Genomic DNA, 22460 nt, shown 5'->3' on the forward strand with positions numbered 1-22460 from the left:
CTTTGTAATAGGGAATTTTTCTTACCCAAAAAGGTTTCAGGACTTGGCTTTAATGGTGAACATCATGGCAGTGGTCTTAAAGGTCTTTTCTGGCCTTAATTATTCTATGATTCTATGAAAAAGTAGGAAAGAGTACTGGTTTTGGCTAATTTTCTTCATATAGTTAACATGAATTTAATAATATATTTTATATTTGTCATGACAGTGGTGTTTTAGCTACTGCTTACATAGATTAAGGTTTTCCCAGTTCTCATGCTGATCCAACAGTAGGCAAGCTGGGGCTGCACAGATTAGAGGGGACAGAGTTGGGACAGCTGACCCCAGCTGACAAGAGGGATGTTGCAGAACACATGATGTTGAGTTCAGCAATAGAAAATGGAGGGGAAGTTTTCTGGGACTGGCATTGCTCAGGGCTCATCTAGATGCTGGTCAGCTGATGGTGAAGAATTTTTGCTTTTTCATCACTTTTCTTTCTTTTCTTTGTTTTCTTTGTTTTCTTTTTGCAATTGTTTTCTTTGGTTTCCTTTCCTTTTTCCTTATTTCTCTGTAAACAAAACTCAAAACTATGATTTAACTGTCTTTATCTTCACCCATGAGTTTTTTTCAGTTCTTCCCCTCTGATTCTTTCGTCAGGTGTGTGGTGAGTGACCAGATGGGTGGTGCTTAGCTGCCTGCCAGGGTTAAAGTCAAGGACAGAGTTATGCATGTTTCCACTCCCAAGTGGAACCAAGTAGAAATTTAAGACTTAAGTTTTGCATATTATGCCATGAAAATTTTTCTTTTTCTATTTGATTTTTTCTTCCCATAGGTCTTGGTGAAGGACCCTATATTTTGGCAAGTTTTGGAGTGAATGACACAATTATAGGGGCTAATGTATCCAGCAGAAGGATATTTCCCTTGCCTAGAGTTGGAGCACATGGAAATGTAATTTTCAGTTTCATGATCACTCCAGGTCTTTTCAAAGATAAAGATTTATGTAAGTGTTCTCAGAAGTTTTGCTAATGGTTAGATGTATAAGTCAAACTATACGAATGATTTTTTGCTGCATCTTCTAAATGTCCTAAAGTAGTCTAGATATTTTTACGTTTTGGAATAAGTGAAGGAGGGATTTAAATTTTAATTTTTTTTTAATATTAGAAAACCTCACTTCCAGCTTTAAAGTTGAATTTTCAAAAATTATTTTAGAAGTGTTGCAAAATACAAGTGAGTAACTTTGTAAAAAAATCCAATTAGTTTGTATAACTGGAAATTGGTGAGTTTTTCACAAGTATCTAGCAATTATCAACATTGAAGGTCAATGTAGGATATTTTTGTCTCCAGTAAAATTGGTTCTACCTTGTGTTTCCACCTTATTTGTTACTTTTCCTGACCTAGAAAATGTGCAACTCAGAATGATCAATCTATTTATACATTGTTAACAAGCAGCATCTCTGTGCAACATAGAAGGTAGTTTCTTAGGTGAACAGCTAATCCTAAACTCTATTTTTTACTTATCAGAGACTTACCCAAACTATACAACAAAAATAAACCTGTCTAAATATTTTTCCTTCTGTATATATTTTTATTTCTTCACATATGTGAAGACTGTGCCAATTAAATCAATAAAGATTTTGTCTTGCTTTCTCAAATAATTTAATGTGTTGAAAAAAATCACAAACCCTCAAAAATCAACATAAAGAAGGGCTCTCTCCACAGAAAAATTTCAAACTAAGTTTACAAACATTTGAATGTTTATTGCCGTGGCAAAATTAGGTTTTTAGATGTGATTTTGAAATGAAAAATACATACAACAGAAGAATTAATTCAGTCTTGTCAAATCCCTATGTAAAGTGGAATGCAATACTTCATTATATCTGTGCAGCATACAGATGACTTTCATATGGAAATGAGGGATGAGATAATATTTCTCTAGATTAAAGAACTTCAAGACCATATTCAAGTTGAAAATCAAGTATAAAGTCAGTCTTCTTATAAAGCCTTACATTTTCAGAGAATTTTTTCACTTTTGATTTGTGGCATGGGTAGAGCAAATAGAGGTCAAGTCTCTTATTTGGCCATAGATTTTCTTACAGTATTTCTGGATATGACTGCATATAAAAAAAAGCCTGACCTCAATGTTCTTACAATGTGATATTATTTACTAATGAAATTTTGGCCCTGCTAAGCTGTCAGACTTTTATCCAAACTTGAGAAAAACTCCCAAGATATGCAAGTTCCTGTCTGAGACTGCTTAGGTATCATTTTTGAAGGTTAGTAGCAGTCGGCTGAATGCAATTTGGGTCTAACTGAAAAGTTCCCTGGTGGTTGTGGATGATCATTTGGAGTCTCTTTTAGACCCTGCACTGTGTTTCTAACTCTCTTTTACGCAACATAAAGCGGAATTTTTTTTTTTTGGTGAAAAGATAGTTTTTAAAAGGAGCCACTTAACAGCCAAAAAAAATAGGATTTAATCTCAATTATAAGTTGTTTTCTGTGAAAATCTCACCATTTTTATTTTTTTTTTCTTCTGTGGAAGCTCTGTCTCTTGTTTCCCTTGAATCTGCTGAAAGACCAAACTACTTTCTGTATGTACATGACAATGAAACCATTGGGTTGGAGCAGTGGCAGGCAAATGCCTCCTTCCAGAGACGAGCCACCTTCTTCCACCACCAGGGTCTCTGGAATCCAGGGCTCAGTGCCTTCGAGCTGCACAGTAAAAAAGGCTTTTTCATCATTCTCACCTCATCCAGTGTTAAAGTGGAAAAGTATGATGGTTCAGAAGAATTCAAACATTTCAGTAGCTTTAGTATTGAAGGTAAATTTTGCAAAATCTGCAGGGATAAACATTCTTTTTCTGCTTGCCTTCAGAGCATTTTCTTTCTTATATATCATCAGCAATAGTAACAAATATTTTATCCTATTTTTAATTTCTCTCTGTCTTCCATTCTATCTCAAAATACTATTATTTTCTAACTTTAGCAGATAGGATGGTCACTTTATCTTTGAACTATGTTTTCATTGGCTTGCTCATTCAAAATGAAAGTGGCATATCACAAAATGATGTATGTTAATATCTCATTAGTAATCTATAGGTATCTATTCTTTCAAATGAATTCGGTAATTGTGTTGCATCTGCGACCAACAGTATCTTCAACATGTTTAACTGATCTTTTGGGTTTTGAAACAGAGTATATTGTCAAAATGAATAGCTGTTTTTATTGTCAAAGCTTGAAGGGTCTTTTAGCTTGAACAAATTTAAAATACTCGAAATTGAACAAAATCTCACCTGTTGGAAAGTTCTGAAAAATTTGTCTATTTGGTTTTAATTTTTTAAATTTATCTGAAGATCCCAATGTATGTTATAGAAAAGGTTGTAAATTTGAATTGTTTTTGACTATTGAATCAATAAAAAACCCCTTTCTTTCCTTCTCAGAACTCAGTGCTTCTGTGCCTTACAGAAGAATGTGTGAATGGAGATATGAATCTTGTGCTAATCCTTGTTTTAAGACATGTAGTGATCCTGAAGGAATTGCATGTAAATTTCTTCCTCTGTAAGTAAAATTAATCTCATATTGCTACTGTATTGTTTTTTGTAATAAGCAAACCATACACTTTCTGAAAATCACTGCTGCTGCAATATCCATTTCGTTTTACTACCCAGATTTCAATATGATTCTTATGGGAAACTCTCACAAGTCATATGGAAACATTTGTACCGAGCCCCTCATTTCCCACAGTTTGTATTCCCATTTAGATGTGCTTTCCAACACAAGAATAAGAGGGTTTTTATTTAGCCCAGAGGATTAGCTTCTGGTAGTGGTTAAGTAGAAAGCTGTTAAATTAAATGAAGGCTATTTCCTTCTGTGGATTTATAGCTGCATCCTAAAAGAGCACACCATGATGTTAAAACGGCTACATCTTTCTGGTGTTAATATGACAGAGACCGAAAATTGGAGGAATAGTAAGGGCGGAATACGCCCTCTCCTGCAAGAAGAGGGAACTTTTATACTGGGAGATGCCCATTGGCATGAAGGGAGGGATTTCAGAGGGGTGATGGTAGCTTGGGATTTAGTAAACAGATTTCCTGTCTCAGTGGTTCTCCCCTGGCCTCTATGAAACCACAGCAAACTAAAAGGAAAAATGCCTAAAAGCTCAAGGCACAATGTGGTGGAAAAGAAAGGATGTTTTCAATTTCAGACTCCCCAGGCATATGCAATTTATGATTAGTAAGACTACTAATATGACTAATTTTCTCTGTCGGTATTCTTATCTTTTTCCTTATGGGAACACTGGTTGTTAATGTCATGATTTTCTTATTGAAAAGTCCCCCAGAATGAAAAAGACATGGGAATATAGTGATTTGTCTGCATTCTCCTATGTTGAAAGGACACAAGAGACGGGCTTTATGGAGTCAATCTAAATATTTTAATATCTCAAATGAACATATTTGGATAAAACAAAAGTCTTATTGAGAAGTTCATAATTCTGTGAAAAACCTTTCTGTTTAGGGACTAAAACTTACACCTAGTTGTGGAAGAAAAATGGTCCAAAGCTATCATAATCCTCAGCCTATGCAAATAATTATTAACAGTTTAGAAATAGAATTAGGCTGCTCAATAACTTTGTGACCTTGAAATGCCTCAAAATGCTATGTTCCTAATTTCATTGGAAAGTTCTCAGAACTCTGATAAGACATTCTAATGATTTGTTTAGCCAAAGTAAAATAATTTAAAATTGACTTATACTTCTACTGTGGCTCTAGAATTTACTATACAATATTTTAAAGGGTTGAAGGATGCATGCCATACTGTCCCAAAAACATGATCCTTGATGAGGTCACACTTAGATGTGTTTATCCAGAAGACTGTGAGTATATTTCATTATGATGATCTACTGTTATAAATTACTCCTTATCCTAGGAAAGTAATTTTTTAAAAGTTCAATGATTTCTCAGAACATATTTCTATTGAAGATTGTTTCTCTTGGACATAGACTCCATTCCCAGTCATCCAAACTACAGCTTCTGCTTTCAAAAAGTTATATTTTACATTGAATTCTCATATTTCTCAAATAGGGGGTTATATATAACCTTTTATGATTATGTTATACTCAGAGCAACTATAGTTGACTATATAATGCTAGTATATTACACATCTATAAGGGAGAGATTCCAAATGAAAGAAATACAGCTGTAGCAAAAAGTTCAGTCTTTTCAGAGAATGACACACCATGAACAAATTCATCTCACCTATTTAATAATTTCTGGTTTGTAAAGACACCATATTATTTCCTTATTCTTTGGGATAAAGTATTATTTTAACATTAAAATTTAGTTTGAATACTGTATCTTATTGTACAAATTTTGAATTAAATATGTTATGCTTGATATTTACTGCTCCAAAGTTATCTTGTATAATATCTTCTAAGGATGTAATATACTTATTTCAAATATTTTTCTAGTTTAAATTTACTGAATTTTCTATGGAATTGCCTGGAACCATTGGTGAGATCTGATTTGCTAATATTTAAATGGGATTTGAGTAGAGATAGGTTTGCTATTTTTCTTTACTAATAATCCATAAAAGACAGTTAAACACACATTTTTCCTTTCAGGCATACCTGTGACACCTACAGAATCAGACATTGGACTGAAGCCTTCACTGTTCATCTCTCACATGGGTCCTACCACGGAGAGATTTCCTCAGACACTCCCTGTATTTGTTACTTCAAGGAATAAATCAACTCTCATCGGTGTAACAGACAAAATAACCATAAATGCAAACACAGCTTCAAGGGGAATGAATATGTCGGCACAGTCCATTACGGACTTTTATTCATTGGAAGCTTCTAATGCAGCCACCTATTCAACATTTTCATTACCAAGTACAGTGGAGCCTTCTGATGTACTTCACAGCACAGCCAGCCCTACTGTCCTTTCCAAACCCATCCCTTCAACAGATTTTCCAATGCTTTTTCAAGCCTCAGCTGTCACATCACGTACTGCCCACTCTAATGCATCTATAACTTTACCCATTACAATAACAACTCCAACAACCCTGCCCAGTGCAAGTCCTATTCCAACACGTTCTGCATTATTAACACCCACTTCCCTAGCGGTAGTTCCATTTTCACTTGAAACATCAACCACTCAGCTAGGAACAGTTCAACCTTCCTCAGCACTAACAACTTTAGCCTCCAAGATATCTTTGGTCACTTCTGAGCTGCATGCAGAGATTGGGAAGAGTAGGAGTCCTTCAGTAAGTCATTCTAAGGGAGCAGAAATATACTCTGAAGTGTCTTTGTCTGCCTTGAGGGCTGACAGAGAAACTTTCACAAGACCTGTATTTCTTCTAGGTCCACGATTGACACTAAGCACATCTCCTGTATCTACTTCATCTGTTATAACTAAGTCTGGCATTAGTCAAACTGCAGTGTACCCAACACCCGCCTCTGCACTGACTTCAGCTGCTCCTCAAATTCCTATGACTACTAGATTTTCTAGCTCTGAGACAAGTGTTCCTCAATTAATCACAGTTTCATATTTCAAAACATCAAAACCCTTGTCTAAAACTTCTCTGATATCATTAAATGTTAGCTCTTCAACCAGTTTTTCTCCAAAGGCACTTTCATCTTCAGTGCAGACTTCAACGACTGTTCCCGAGCAGACATCTGCATTGAAAAAGGGCAGTATTTCTGCTGCTCTGCCAATAATGACTATATCTTCACCTCAAGTTGTTTCTCAAATCCCTAAAAACACTTCAAGTATTGCAACATGCACAGTATCTACACCAGTGCATTCTCTGTATACCTCCCTGAAGCCCAAAGCCATGGCAGGTGCCACTGTTGCCTCCAAAAGTTTTTATACAGTACCTTCTAGTGCCTCCACTCCTCTAATCAATTCAACAATTTTTGATAGGTCTGTAGTAAGTAAAGCCTTAACAGAAAATAAGCAAATAATGCACACTGATTTCTTTTCATTATCATTCATTTCTAAAAAGCCAAAGAAATCTGTTACGTCTACAGCCTCCCCTCTCAGGACATTGGTATTACCTCTAAATTCTACATCAATAACCGCTTCAGAACTTACAGAGTACCCAAAAAGTTCAGATACAGAATTGAAAACTGACCCTGTGGCTCAAAGTTCAGGTACTTCCATTTCCAAAAATCCTTCTTTTACAAGGTCATTGTGTTTATTTACAACCTTGTTATCAACATCAGAGCCATCTTATGTGATATCTCAGACTTCAAGTTCTTCATTGATTCCCATAGTCAGTAGCACATCATCACTAACACAATATAAAAGTGCTACCCAAGCACCAGTTTCATCTCTAGATACACAAGGAAATTCAAAATTCCAATTATCAACCTTGCAACTTCTGTGGATTTTTCTAAATTCACTTTAAAAATAAGTCTCTCTACAAACTTTTCAGCAGCACTAAAAACGTCCATTGTAATGCCCTCTTTACTAACACCTAACACCTCTGAAATCATTTTAGAAAGCCAGCCCTCTATGCCTTCACTTCCTCCTAAGACCACTCATATTTCTAATGTTTCTCTAGGAAAACAGAGTTCTTCAGTAAGTTCATCAGAAGAAGATGGAACAATATCAGCCATACCAGCTGGAATCATCACTCAATCCACTACGCCAATGATCAGGAACACAACAGTGAATGCTGCATCCTCAAAAGCACCTTCTATTTATGCAAAAATGTTACCCAGTTCTTCAGCCAGTTTATTAGTTACTTCAGGCACCACCACCTTAGCCTCTAGGATTACTACAAAAACTGCTGATTCTTTTGTTGTCAATCTGGATTTTTATATATCTGCAGCTTCAGTTCCTACCACCATACAAACACACAAATCTTTATTTACAACTGCAGTAACTCAAGCTTCACAGAACACTAGAGAAACTCCAAAGATTAATATAATGAAAACAACTGGTACTATGAATCCGTTATCACAGATGAAGAGTACCTCATACATAGCATCAGAAGTTAAATACACATCTTCATTTGAAAAAAATGTGGATATTTCAGAAGATGGTCAGACGTCACATGAGCAAAGAAATGCTACCAAGACAAAGACAACCACAACTGACAAATCTTCCCCACCTTATCTGCCAGTAACTGCACTTCAAAGTCTGCTTTTTTCAAGAAATGCAACCTCAGTCAAAAATATCTCTATTTCTGGAGTCCTGGATGTAACAACATCAGATAGCTCCAAAATCCCAACCCAGAAGCCCGTTACACCTTATTTTAGTGTAACAGAGGCCACAGAGCTGCAAACTAGAGCTATAATAGATTTGTCTCTTTCTAGTGATGGAATGGCTCTGCCTTCCTCATCAGAAACAATGGCTGTAGCTGACAAGGCTTACTTTGGCACGATGATGCATACACTGATATCTACATCTTCTGAGTGTGTGGTATGATCAGTCTTACTTTTTCTGTATGTTAACATATATATTTCATTTCAGTCCATTCTGTTATCCTACATAGGTAATACCTGAGATTTAAAATAGTTAATATTTTCTATTTCATTTACTTGTTTTAAAATTCTCAGTTATTCTTAGAGAATAGTTTTGTTGCTGTTCTTACAACACCCTGGTATATTCTGCAACTTGGATATATTGCTCTGAAAAAAATGCTTTAAAGCTATGTGACTTTTCTAGATAGCTAAATATATTTCTGAGGTGCCGAAAAAGCCATAATCCTTGGAATTGTGATGTTTCTGAGTAATCTTATCCTGTCTTCCCGTCTTCCACTTGTTTCTTTGTCATAGGGTTTAAAATGACAGGAATGCAGGATTTTATGTTTCTTAAAATGCTTCAGATTGTAACTGATTATAACATGTACCCTCAATGCATAATGCTTTACACAGGGTGTTCCACCAAAGCTGGATGGAACAGGAATGGTGTGGGTGAATGGACATGCATCATTGTCACTGGTTACAACCACACAAATGCAAGTCATTCCAAAATAACTGATGAGGGGCAGGTAGATGTGCTGATTCTCTCTCAGAGCTGGGGGATGGACAAATCATGGCTTGGACTTCATAAGGCCAAGGAAGTTAAAGTTGACTCTGGTTGTTTTTTTCCTTATGTGACAGCCAAGATACCTCGAACCTGTTGACAAATGTAGCCAGTATGTATGTGTTAATACGGCTTGGATGTTATACAATCTTTCAAGGAACTGCCCTAAGGATGTGCAGAAGCCAGATTGTGGTTTTCGAGGAATGCCTGTTCAAGTTAACACTGACAGCTGTTGTCCACAATGGGAATGTCCCTGTACGTCTCTCTTTTATTTTTAAATAAAATATGGAGCCTTGATCTGTAAATGTCAAGTAATAAATTAAAGGGTGATTACAATGGGAATATGAGGTTAAATATTGTAATTAATTAAAAAGAGCCATTCATCAGCAAAGCAGAATGAAATATACTGAATGTCTGGTACCTTTGAATTGACATCCTGGGCAATGAAAATATTTTTCTTTTTTAATGAAAACATTGAAATGACATCTCCAGCATGAACACCAGTGCTTTTCAGCTGAGACTTTTCAGAATTTTTATCAGTAGCAATGTTAAGATTTGAACATTTTATGAAGAAAAATAAATTAAATACAAGCTTTTCTGAAAGACAGAACCCCCATATTTCATTTAGCTCTAATTGCAGTTTTTATTCATGCTTAGACACTGCAGAAACTGGCAGATGAGCCTGCCAAAGGAACAAAAATGCTAAAGAGAAGTCATATTTAAAACCTTGCAGCATCAATGAAACCAATATTGCACTTTATATTTTTTCAAGATAAGACAGATAAGTCCTTTGTCAGCATCACAAAAATATATATTTTTATGCATATATTTTATCTCACATCGTGCAGATTCATTAACCTTGTCTGTAAAACAGGCAAGTAAAAATTTAGTAACTTAAGTAAAAATTTAGTGACTTAAACAAAAATTTTCACCAATTTAAACATTTTCCCCTACCCTGGACACACAGAAGCAGGTAAGGTATTTCCACTGAGTAACCTAAACACTTAATTAGGCTTATGGCTCAGTATGTGGTCTGCAGAACAAAGTCATCTATCTATCTATCTATGAATGTATGTGCAAAAGCAAATAATGCTAGAACTGAAAGTTTTTAGAAATACCTTGTATTCAGTTTTGTGGTAACCTCATTAAATGACAGTTCTTTTTTAGGTCAGTGTTCTGTACTGTCTGAACTGAGTGTTATTACCTTTGATGGAAACAACATAGCCCTCTGTAATATGGCTTCCTATGTTTTAGTCAAGTTACCAGGAGAAATTATTGTTGCTCATATTGAAAAATGTCCTGCTAATCAGGTAAGGTTCTTGCCTTCATGCAATAATTATAATTATTCCCTGAATTTTTTTTGTGTTATGGGTTTGAAATTATGCAAAAATATGCCAATTAAAACTTATACATAAAAGCCACACTCAGTGAAACATACCAAGTAATTTCATTTTCAAGAAGCATGCTTAATAATGCTGTCTAGATAAAAGAATTTTATCTTGAGTTAAATAGTAATTGTTGTGTTATAAGGAAATTAAAATGTAGTTTCCTTTTAAATTATCAGAGGTGATGTAGCTTCTCAATATGCATGTCTCCTTTCAGGAGGCAACAGTTAAAGGCAACAGTCTTGCATTGTTTTAGATGTATTCTATTTAATTGCTCTCATTTCCTGGTTGCCGTCTAGAGGTGGAAATGCAGAACACATATGCAGATGAGCTTTAGAAGCCTGTAGTTTTAGATCTAGCTTCAGTCCTTTAAGAAATAGAATTTGAAAGGACCTTTCAGCATACGCACTGAATTAGCTGGAAAGTGGGTATTTTTTATTATTTATAATAAAACATATTACTTTCATTATTTAGCTGATTGTAGAAGAAGATTAAAGACAATGGTATTTTATTTTTGCTAAATAAAAATGCTGCTGATTATTATTGAACCTCTAATTTACTTTTAATGTTTTCCAGAGTGCAAATTCAATAAGAAAACTAGTAAGTACTTGCTTATTTTGCTGATTATAAAATGCATTAATATTAAAAAAAAATTAATTAATATAGACAATTCCAATATCACTGGCACGGAATTAGAAAAATAATAGTAACTAAATTTCCTTGTCACTTTTCTTTCAAGGTGCCACCTGCAAACACTTCAGGGCTCTGTTTTAAGAAATTAAATGTCACAACACACACTTGTCAAATACTTATCAATCGTTTAGCAAGAAAAGTAAGTATATATCAACAGCATGTGTACTCTTAAAAAATAGCTGGAGAGCTGTTCTTTTGTAGAATGTGATAAATCAGATTTAAAATAAAACACTAAAGAATTAGGATTACTTTTGTAGACTAGGTTCCACATAATTCATGGTGTACTAGAGGCAAAACAAACAATTTACATTTCTGGTACCATGCTTCACTTAAATGTCATTTTTCCATGTCACTTTAAAGTTCTTTTGAGATTTTAATGAAACTACAAAAGCAGTTATGCCTGAGACTATACTTCCAGAAACCCTAGAACCCTAGCAGTAATAAATATTTAAGCTACTTTCCTTGCTAGTCAGTAACAAGTCACAACAGATGACTTTCAATAATTGGAATGAGTTTTTTTTATCATACAATATGTGATAAATAAGATTTATTCTTTCCCTAATTATGAAAGATTTTTTTTTCCTCATGCCTACTTCATTTGCAGTTTTTTGGAGTGACATAGGTGGGAAGCTCTCTAATTTAAGCACTGTGACTGTTATATGTGGCAGAGGCTGTGAAAATAGTCTTTTGTTTTAAAATAGAAATACACATAAAATACGCCATTGCAATCTGGCTTTATCTCTAAAATGTGTTTGGTTTCTTTTAGGTAGTTGTGGATTCTGAAATTCAACCATTACCATTTTCAAGAGAAGGGCTGAGTATTCAGGATACTGGTGCAATGTATGTGGTTAATACCCCAGCTGGGATTAGCATCAAGTGGGCTCATGTTACAGGCATCATAGATGTACAGTATGGATTACACTCTAACACAACGAGGAAGACAGAAGGACTTTGTGGTGAGGCTATGGTGGCAATCTTTTTCTTATTCAATAACTTCCCAATTGAAATTTGCAACTCCCTTTTGTGTCTGTGACCAGCTGCCCCTATAGCTCCCATTGTGACCCTCATTAACTCTGCTGATAATCCTATGTGAGAGCTAGGATAGAAATACTATTAATTAATTAATCATTCTGTTTGAAAGCACTGTGTGCTAACAAAGTACTTTCCAGAACAATCAGCACATACTATGTAAGCAGCTTAAAAAAATTACTTATTTATTTTACTTATTTCTGCCTGTTTTAAGAGTTTTGCTGAAGCCAAGTAAAGAAAAAAAAAAAGAGTGAAGAAGTGGCTGCTAAAGAAGTTCAGGTAGTGATAGTATATTTCAGTGATTATGGAGACAAGAATAACTGTCTGATGTTAGCAGTGGCAGCTTATTGCTATAAAAATACTGACAGAGATTGTATCTTGGGAAGGGTCCAGGTCTTGTGAGGACAGTGAATCAAGAATCTGATTTTAGACCTCTTGAGGCTGAGTTTAAGGTCCAAAACTGCTGAGGTATCTCAGTCTTGAATTACAATGATTGTAAATGTAGCATGTTTCAAGCTTCCCTGAAGCCTTTTTATAACTTTGCAAGTATGAATAATATGGAAAAGTGTAAGCAAATGATTAAAAATTACTTTTATAATAAATTTTCATTTTCTAGTGGTTTGTAATTTTACATAATCTACTTCATATTGAAAAGGAAAATTAACTTCTAGTCTTTTAAAATGCTTTTAGTTTTAAAAGCAAGCAAAGCAATTTAGATATGCTTTAAGTGTAAACATAAACAAATAAAGTCTTTAAAATCAATTGCTGTCTTCTGCTTGAACAAAAGGAAAGTTCTCCTAAATCTACTAGAAGGTGAAGGCTGGCCCTGCATCTTTTCCCAGTATCATGCCATCTTTATGCATGCTGAATGAATGGGACAAGATGAGGGCAAATGTAGAAAGAATTATAGAATAGTTCCTCTTTGTGTCATGAGAAGATAAAAAGAGGAAGACTATGCAGACAAATCTAAATTTAGCTTAAAATGTTGCACTACCTGATATTTTGCAGTAAAGTCAGAAGTTTTCTTTAGCGCTTCTTTCCTGTCCTCTGCTGTTCCTGTCTGGGATTCTGCAATCCTCTTCCTCTCATACCAGAAAAGGTTGTGGGACTATGAGGTAAATTTGCTTTATTTTTAAATCTATATTGATTCTGCAGTCCTGTAGCATGGCCTTACAAATTCTAATGCCGGCAGTTTGTGATCTGCAGCAAGAAGCAGAAGAGCTAAGAATACCGGAAAATGGTGCTACTGTAAAGCACTCATTTAAATGCCATCTTCTGTATTTCTCCATGCTGTCCAAAAGAATAATAGCCTGCCACACCAAGCTAGTTCAGTTCTAACAAAGGACCCTGGAGAGCATCAGACTGCAGGGCTGAAAACAGGGCAAGGGCTTAGGGTGGGTTTAACTGCGCAGAAGGAAAGTGAAAACAAGAGAGGAACTTTGCCTCAGTTCCTGATCAGTTCCTGAGATGTAAAACTTGTATGAAGATTAAAGTTTTGGCATTATGTGCTTAAAGAGGTCATGTATTTTAATTTATGTATCAATAGAATAATGAATTCAGGTAGACAATGAATGCCAGGGCTCTGGGAAAGTAGTTCTTTACAGTGGTTTTGTATTAATAACTTGAGTAAGAACAGTATTTTCTGTAGATAAAGCAATTCCTTAATAAAAAGATTCTTTTAATAACTTCTTGCACTTAGAATGTTCAATTAAATCTCAATACAGCGTGAAATCATTGGTGATGAGCAATTAATCACAAAACTATCTATTATTACATGCAGTAAAATGAGATCAGAATCTAGTGCCATGTCAGTGAATTTGATACACTCAACAGCACATTTTGGTAGCAGTTTTTCTCAAAAGTTAATAGTTGTGAAAGGTACAATGAGTTCTATTGTATGATCTACTTGTTTTACCAAGCATTGAGCTGAGAACTAAATTCACAATCAGGAAGTTGGAACTACAGTGGACATACAGCGGCTTTAATTTATTGACTCAGGTGACTGAGTTTCACAGGTCAGCTTGAGGCAGTGCTGAACATAACTTATCAGGTCACTTTTCTTTCCCAAATGAAGGCATATGACATGTTTGTGTGTGCTTTGAATATGATGCTCTGTCCCCAGGGGTGTGTAATGGAGATCCTAGTGATGACCTGAAAATGCAAAACATGACCATAATCACAAACATGGAGGAAATTGAAATGTTTATTAAGAGCTGGGAAATTGAGAAATCACTTGATGTAACTACCAGGAGGCCAGTAAGAAACTGCACTGAAGATAACTGCACATACTGTATGGAACTGTTAAACAGAAGGATTTTCATCCCTTGTCACAAGAAAGTGAGTATGAGGATCAGAAAATTTGCAGGACCAAATCATATAATAGTTGTATAATTAAGAAAAGAGTGACTGATACATGCACATTTTTCATGTTTTGCTTATTTTTATGATTTGACAATGGAATGAGTGTCTTTAACATCCCTGCCATGTTGTCCATTGAAAACACACATCTATATTGATCCCTGTGCTATTATGTTGTTTTTTGAAATTACTTAAAGGGCATTTCTCAAAGAGGATGCACTGGATCATCAAGTCAAGATGAACACATTCCAGAGATATTTTTTATTAAATGCTTGATGAGGATCACTAGAACAGAAAACTTAATGCTTCTGCTGCACACAACAGCGATTCATGCAGCTGCAGACTTATTGGACTAAAGAGATGTCCAGTTAAAATATTTTGACACAGTCAATATAATGTTGACAATTTTGTAGCATTTCTTAAAGAAATCATTATAATTTGCTTCTACAAATTGTACTTTCTAATGGGGGTGTAGCTGTGGCATGCAGCTATAGAGGTGGGTAGACCTCTACAGGTCACTAGAGGTGTGTAGTGCAGCATAGCTGCTTTCCAGGACAGAAAATGAGGAAGCCCCAAATCTCTGAGGTCTAACTGACTTTCCTGACTTAATTAAAAATAAAAAGGATTCATTACTCAAGTGGCCCTTTCTTTCTGAGAGATAGATGTGTAAAATAGGTTATCAGGTCCTACAGGCACAGAAACAGAGTAATAAGAATTGATTCACAGCAGGATTGTATGGAAGGTGTAGCTGCAATGTTTAGCTGAGATTGTTCAGTTTTAGTTGACAGGGCTATGCTGAAAAGTTCTTTAAAGTAGTGTGACACTCTCACTAGGAATGCATTCTCTGTCTACTGATCAGCATTAAAAATTCTGGCAGTTTAAGTTTTGCAGAATGGGTGTTCTGACAAAAAAGATATTTTTAAATTTAGACACTGTTAGTGATTTTTTCCCCTTGTGGCTGTTTTATTTCTCTTAAATGCTGATTTATTTTAGTTACCGGGAGTCCTTATACTTATTAATTCCCAATTTCAATATGTTCCTAGGTGTCACCACAGGAATTTTGTGAGAAGATGTGGATCAACAGTACTAATTTTTGGAACTATGAGTGTGATGCACTTTCTGCATATGTAGCTTTATGCAACAAGCACAACATCTGCATTAAATGGAGGACACCTGATTACTGTTGTAAGCAGATAGCCTTATTCTATACCCTTATGTGGCTTTAGTGATGAGGTTTTTTTTTAGCGATTAAGTGCTAAGTTAAAATTATATTTCTTTCTATTATTCTTGTAAGTAACATCTCATTTTATCACAGTATTGGTAAATTAGGGAACAAGTTCTTAAGATGAGAATACATCAATAAGTAATGAATGAATTTTAATCTCCATTGAATTAGTTGCTTACCTAAAGTACTGTTTAAAGTATAAATGTGTGCTTTCTGTGCCCACTTGTTATTACTACCTATTTAGCCAATGAAATGCTGAAAGAATATGGAAGCACTTAATTGATGTGGTCTTTAGGGCAGCTGGGACTTACTTGGGTGAAGAGACAGAGAAATCTTGATTTCATGTTTCAGAAGGCTGGTTTATTATATTATGATATATATTATATTAAAAAACACACTAAAACTATACTAAAAAGAACAGAGAGAAAAGATGCGTTAAAAAACAAGACAGGAATAAAATGAAATGTACAACAAAAACCTGTGACTCTCAAAGAGTCTCAACCAGCTGTTCCCTTGATTGGTCACTAAATAAAAACACCTCACATTGACCAATCAAGGAAGCACCTACTGCATTCCACACCAAGAAATAATAATTTGTTTACATTTATTCCTGAAACCCTCTCAACTTCTCAAGAGAAGAAAATCCTAGCAAAAGAATTTTCATAAAATATCATAACTACACTTAATATAATTTTTTATTCCTTGCAGCATTGAGCTGTCCTGAGGGCAAGGAATACCAGCCTTGTGTGCAACCCTGTGAAGCCAAGACATGCTTGAATAAATGGTTCTATGAAGATTCTCCCTGTTCCTATTTAAGGGAAGACTGTGTGTGTAAAAATGGCACCATTCTGCATAGAACAGACTCAGACCTCTGTATACCAGAAGAAAAATGTAGTAAGTACAGTAGAACAGGGTAGTTTTGCACTTATGATAATATTAACCACAGTTATATTAACAGTTCATGGTAAGAGATAAGCTTAAGTTTTGTGTCAGTCCTCAGTAAATGTGAATGTGGTAAAGGTCCCTTAAACAGAGCCTATCTTCTTCTCAAGCTACAGCAGTTTGTGCTTTCAGTTAACTTGGCTTTAAGAGCCAGTGCTGATGTGCCTCTGCTAGGGGAAAAGTGATGGCCATTCCTCTATAGCTCCCAGGCTTTCCTCCCTTGAGAACTTAGGAAGGAATAGCATGGGCAGGTTCTGTCCCTTGCCCTCACCCATTTTCACCCACAGAAAAGCATTTGTTACTTTGGAGCTTTTAAGGACATCAGCCTTTCTTGGATTCTTTTATAGTGATGCTCTGCAGCTATATCATTTTATGCAATAATTTTATACAAGTGGTATCTGCTTACAGGAAATGGGAGCTGTCTGCTTCTTGAAGGGATAGAATGTTTTTTTTTTTTTCTTCCAGCATGTACAGATAATAAAGGACAGCCCCGCTCTGCTGGGGAGATCTGGAATGGGTCCATGAGGGGGTGCTGCATGTATGGCTGTTTAGAAAATGGAAGCATTATTGCTGTAGAACCTGAGTGCAGTGAGGATCCACCACCAGTCTGTGAAAGAGAAGGGGAAGTTCTACTCCATGTCATTGAAGAGAGAGCTTGCTGTCCCAAGAAAGTCTGTGGTACGTACCACACTTGTTTTCTGTAACAGAAGTATAAAATAAGTGCTTCACATTCACAGGCAGCTGACAAACTTCAGATTCAATGTAACAGTTTTTAGAATTAATTTTTAAGTACTTGTGGCTGGTTGGGCCAGCAATTGAGGCTTCTATTCTTTATAGGAATTATTCACTGGAATAATTTTTTTCTTTGAAGTCCACCAGTTAAACAAAACTTCTGTTTAAAATTATTTTTTAGCTCTTGCATGGAATTTAATAATAAATTGATTTATATTCAATGATAGAAGTACCTTGCTATTTGGGGACATTGTCAGATATTACTTGCTTTTCTTTCTAGTACTTGGGTGTGATGAGCAGTATCCTCTAATCTACTGCTGTTTCCCAGAAGCTGTTTTTTGGGAGCTGATCACTGAATACTAATGTTCTGCCTAGCCATGGTTGTTAAGAAAAAAGAATAAGCTTATTGCTACTAAAATATTAAGCAAAATTTACTAATTTCTTCATATCTTCAAGGAAATTGAGAACATATGGTCCAGCTGATGTGGTGCTTTTGCTTATTAGACGCCTGTAACCAATGCTGTATTGTCAGTTTGCTCAAGGAATATCAGTGGAACATTAGAGGTGCCTTCATGCATAGGGAGCAGAGCAAGTAAATACCAGTTTGAAGAGGGATATTACTGCTTGCTTGGGTTGCGCTCAAAAGTCTACATGATGGTATGGAGTGAACTTTAAGCTGACTTGGGCTGCTCTTGTTTTGTGGATGTCTGTATTAGATGGTATAAATAGCCTGAACTATAGGACTTGCACTAGTATCTGTTTAAAGACATCAAAATTGTTTTTTATCCCACAGAATGTAACATGTCATTGTGTGATGCCATTATTCCAACGTGCAAACCCAATGAAAAATTAGTGGTAGGCTACCACCCCCTGTCCTGCTGCCCACAGTACCGATGTGGTAAGGGAAAAACAAAACCGCAGTTAGTGGAAAGTTTTCCATACTTTTATTATATGTTGGAAGAAAATTTGCATTACAAGTTGTCTTGATTGTTAACAGAATGGGACACTGTAAATAGCACCAGGCAATGGTGTATGTTTTTTTAAACATTCTCTAGTATTTTTGTTTTGTTTTTGTGTTTTGTGTTACTTCTGCTTTACAGTCAATTTGGGGTATTTTATTTTGCTTAGCATAAGAAGAATATATTTTTTTCATCTTTTTCATATTGTTTTAATGACCCCTTTTAAAACAGTGTTTGTTTCACATCCTACAGAATGTGATCCTTCAGTTTGTTTTAATGACTCCCAGCCTGACTGTAGAGAAGATCAGTTTATTGTTGAGGCAAAACAGGAAGATCCCTGTTGTTTCTCTCATCTCTGTGGTAAGATGCCTCTAATATTTTTATGGAGAGCTAAGGAATAGTCAAGTATTTAAAAAAACAGACTATAATTCTAAAATAAATAACTGGTGAACTGAAGCATCATTATTCTTGGGTTTGGGGATCTTTTTTTTTTTCACATAATTTTGAACAACATATTAGAACTTTGTTTAGCTTTGATATACATAAAATCCTTAAAAGTTCTATTATCTGAGTAACAAATGCAGTATTACTTTTTATATAGTCAATTAGATGGAATTCACATGTGCTAACTTTTTACAATTTTAAACTTTGTACATGTCTGGTTTTTGTTGGTTTTTTTTGATTTTTTTTTTAAATTTAGTTTGTGAATCCTGTATTGAACCTGTTCCCTTGTGTAGTGAAGGGGAAATTCTCACTGTAGACCTTAATACCATACACTACTGCTGTCCTCATTACTACTGCGGTGAGTGTAACTGTTGTGAGTTTGATGTCACCAAATTCCATAAAACTGAGTGCATGGCTGTGCAGGGATTTGTTTAGGTTTGGCAATTGGAGTGGGCTTCAGGTATGGACTAAGAGGTCGAAATGAGGGTGTAGAGGTACCAAATTTGACACAGATTCAAAGTTCTTGGTATGCCCACTGGTGGTCTAACAAACCTAGTCAGCGGAGTCTGGAGAGGTTATTCAGTTCACTAGACAGAAACATGGTTATCTTCACAATGATTTAAATACTCGTATATTAATGTGGCACTGAATCCCATCCTTGGAGTAGAAATATACAATTGTTCATATATTAAAACACATTTAATTAAACAGCTTCCACGTTGGTTTTCCTCTGTTGTACAATTCACTAATGTGTAGGCAGTTTCTTTGCACTTTTATCTCCTAGGGGAAGGAGTAGACCAAGGGTTTCAAATACTGCTCGGTTGACTATCCTCAAACAATGAGCAGGCAGAAAAAAAAATACTTGCTGTGTAACTTAGTCCTTTTCCTAGTCTCATTAACACTTAAATTGTGCTATACATTTTTAAGTAACATCTACAAGTACAACTGCTTAATTTAGATTAACTTTCATCCTATTGCAGTCTTTCAGGATAATTTCACATAGTTAAATTGACTTCCCCTAAGTTTGGAGTTTAGTAATTTTTACTTCGGTTGTTTCTGTATTTTGGTCCTTTCTTTTTCCTAGCAGTTTTACCCTGGTGAAATTTTATGCAAAGGCCTTTGGCATTTTTTTTCCCCACTTCTGGCAGGGAGAAAGATAGATCTTGGTGTGTGATCTCCTTTCACAGTTGCAGTAAGCTGCTTGTGATAAGGGAGGCAGTATTTTCTCAATAGCATTGTACCTTGAGGGCAGTTGCTCCCTGTTATCTTACAGAAGTGCATTTTACAGTACATATCAAGTCTATGTTTCCCAAAGATTATGGTTTTAGATGTCTTTGGTAGTGGTTATTTTCTTGAGTAACTCTGAAGTAGGAAGAATATTAAATGATTCCTATTTGATGTTCTCTGAAAATTTAAACATGTTCTAAGGCAACTGAAATCACTTTTGAAAATTTTTGTATAGTTTTTCATTCCAAGTATAGTTTAGATACTTAAGAAACACAATAAAATTTAAAATAATTCTATTTAAAAAATAGTTTATCAAAAGTAATGTAAGCTGGAAAACATGAAGGAAAGTTGAACAAATTCTCATATGTCTTTTCCCCTCATTTAGTTTGTGATGAAAATCTTTGTTCTGAGCCTCCTATGATTTGCACAGATGACATGACACCTGTGAAGGAAAAAATACTTGGGCAATGTTGTCCAGAATGGCACTGTGGTAATTATTGCTTTATTCCTTAGTCACAACTCTTGACCAACACTAACAGTTAGCTAATTGATTGACACAGATTTTTTTACCTCCTCAGAATGTAGTTGTGAAAATGCTACCATGCTGACCTGTAAATTGGTAAGTGGTGTCTTTTAAATACTGTTAGTAATAGTGTTGAGCTGTCTTACTCCTCTCTTTTACACTCCTTGTTTCAGTTAGTTGTAAAGAGTGAACAGGGACAGGGTGGGATTGCCCTGCAGTCCCAGCACAAGCATGTAATTCCAAGTGTCTGGATAGTGTTGTCAACCATTCCTTTGAGAAATTTCACTTCGGGTGTTGTAAGGTGGAAAAATAAAGAAAAGCAACTGTAATTTTATCATGTTCAGTGTTGACATGAAACAATATGCTAATAAGGCTTTCCACATAAATAATTCACATTTAAAAAATAATTAATGAGGTATGAGCCATATGATTATATGTATCATCTGAAGAAATGTGCCATTTTGTTAACAATTTATGCTTTTGATTAAAATGATTTAACATTGTTGAATTTTGCTGATATGAGAAGTCATGAATATTTTGCTCGTCATGTAGTTTTTCGTAATAGGGACTGTGATCTGGAAAAAAAAAAAGGGTGAATGTTCAAACTCCCATTAATACCATAGTGACCATATTTTCCTTATCCAATGCATTAAGTTTTTTCCTCAAGTGAAGACAGCATAACGTAAAGTCTATTAAGGAATTTTAGATTTAAATAGCTTTCACCTATCTTTCAGAAGAAAATCCTTAGGAGGCAATCTTCTGCTGATATATTTATTATAGAAATAACTTTGTGTCTCCGGAAAAAATGCTGTTTATTGACTCTGCTATTCTATGCACCCATACAGAAAATGAAGTGTTGTTTTCTGCTTTAAGATAAATACACTGAATAACTGAATAACTCTGAATATGTTACTGTTTCTTGAGTACATTGCAATTTTCCTCTTTTATGAAACCGGGGTGGAAGTGATGAAAGTAGTATTTTACATTTTCAGAGAAAAATTGTCTGTGTAGCATTACATTTAATTGTGCATGACTTTGCAAACTTTTATCTTTCTGTACTCAGGGAGAAGTTAAAAAAATAGATAGCAGTGTTTCCAGTGCTTGTGGATGCACTCACTACATTTGTGGTAACTTTTTATATTCCTCATTGTTGTGTTTTAGATTTTAGCTAAAAGGCTGTGCAAAGTAAGCAGAACTAAGGTCATTGTCACCTTCTCAAATGCAAATGCTCTTTTATCTTAATTTGATGTGTGTCTATCTAGTTATGCAATGATACTCTCTTTTCTGAATATGGTGCTATCCTGCCTGCTATCCCATCCATTTTGTGTCTGCTCTAGCAGAGTGTGGGAGTGTTGTAGAAATGCCCATGCTTTCAGAGTCAGGTACAGTCTCTCTGGTGAGAGACAGGTAGGAAACAGGCTGTGAACAGTAGCTGAGCATGAGCAGGGCAGCTGCTCCTAGTCTGCTTTCAACACAACGAGACAACATCTTGCACAGAGCAATGGACCTGTTCAGCCAGCACAAGAGGAGGCAGCCAGTCTCAAGATCAGAGCTCTGCTCCCTTCCCTCTCTCAGCTGCCCATGTAGAGTAGATTTCAGCTGCACTGTCCATGGGAGTGCAGAGGCAAGCTGCAGTCCTGGCAGCAGCCCAGGCTGAACTGCCTCCAAGAGCCAAGAACATATTTCCAGTACAACTTGAACAGATTACTGGACCACAGATACTTGCAGACAGAGTAGTTTAACTGACACAAAAGCTACATTTTGTGATGTGCAGAATAGCTGAATGTTAAATATTAGAACACTTTTAAAATAAGAACAACAGACTATTTTACTTCCATAGTAGAAACACTATCGGTTTTAGGTTTTATTTTTGCTGCATTTTTTTTTTATTTTGCTGCATTTTCTAAAACTGAATTGTCATGCCTCCTGCTCTTGT

The 22460-nt window shown here is 35.5% G+C and overlaps 1 protein-coding gene across 1 annotated transcript in view; it reads left to right on the plus strand.

The window, feature by feature from the left end:
- The window catches only part of OTOGL (otogelin like), a 94262-nt gene that overhangs the window by 60158 nt on the left and 11644 nt on the right, over window positions 1–22460 (plus strand). Inside the window, exons 33-53 of the mRNA XM_038154548.1 lie at window positions 809–976; window positions 2516–2794; window positions 3413–3530; window positions 4766–4845; window positions 5593–7125; window positions 7539–8401; window positions 9085–9262; window positions 10175–10317; window positions 10969–10992; window positions 11132–11224; window positions 11852–12041; window positions 14237–14451; window positions 15516–15657; window positions 16406–16591; window positions 17105–17317; window positions 18165–18269; window positions 18583–18690; window positions 19031–19132; window positions 20387–20491; window positions 20580–20620; window positions 21588–21651. Coding sequence (XP_038010476.1) covers window positions 809–976; window positions 2516–2794; window positions 3413–3530; window positions 4766–4845; window positions 5593–7125; window positions 7539–8401; window positions 9085–9262; window positions 10175–10317; window positions 10969–10992; window positions 11132–11224; window positions 11852–12041; window positions 14237–14451; window positions 15516–15657; window positions 16406–16591; window positions 17105–17317; window positions 18165–18269; window positions 18583–18690; window positions 19031–19132; window positions 20387–20491; window positions 20580–20620; window positions 21588–21651 — 4950 coding nt within the window. The remainder of the gene's footprint in view (window positions 1–808; window positions 977–2515; window positions 2795–3412; window positions 3531–4765; window positions 4846–5592; window positions 7126–7538; window positions 8402–9084; window positions 9263–10174; window positions 10318–10968; window positions 10993–11131; window positions 11225–11851; window positions 12042–14236; window positions 14452–15515; window positions 15658–16405; window positions 16592–17104; window positions 17318–18164; window positions 18270–18582; window positions 18691–19030; window positions 19133–20386; window positions 20492–20579; window positions 20621–21587; window positions 21652–22460) is intronic.

Source organism: Motacilla alba, chromosome 1A (genome assembly GCF_015832195.1).
Source record: "Motacilla alba alba isolate MOTALB_02 chromosome 1A, Motacilla_alba_V1.0_pri, whole genome shotgun sequence".
Taxonomy (NCBI): Eukaryota; Metazoa; Chordata; class Aves; order Passeriformes; family Motacillidae; genus Motacilla; species Motacilla alba.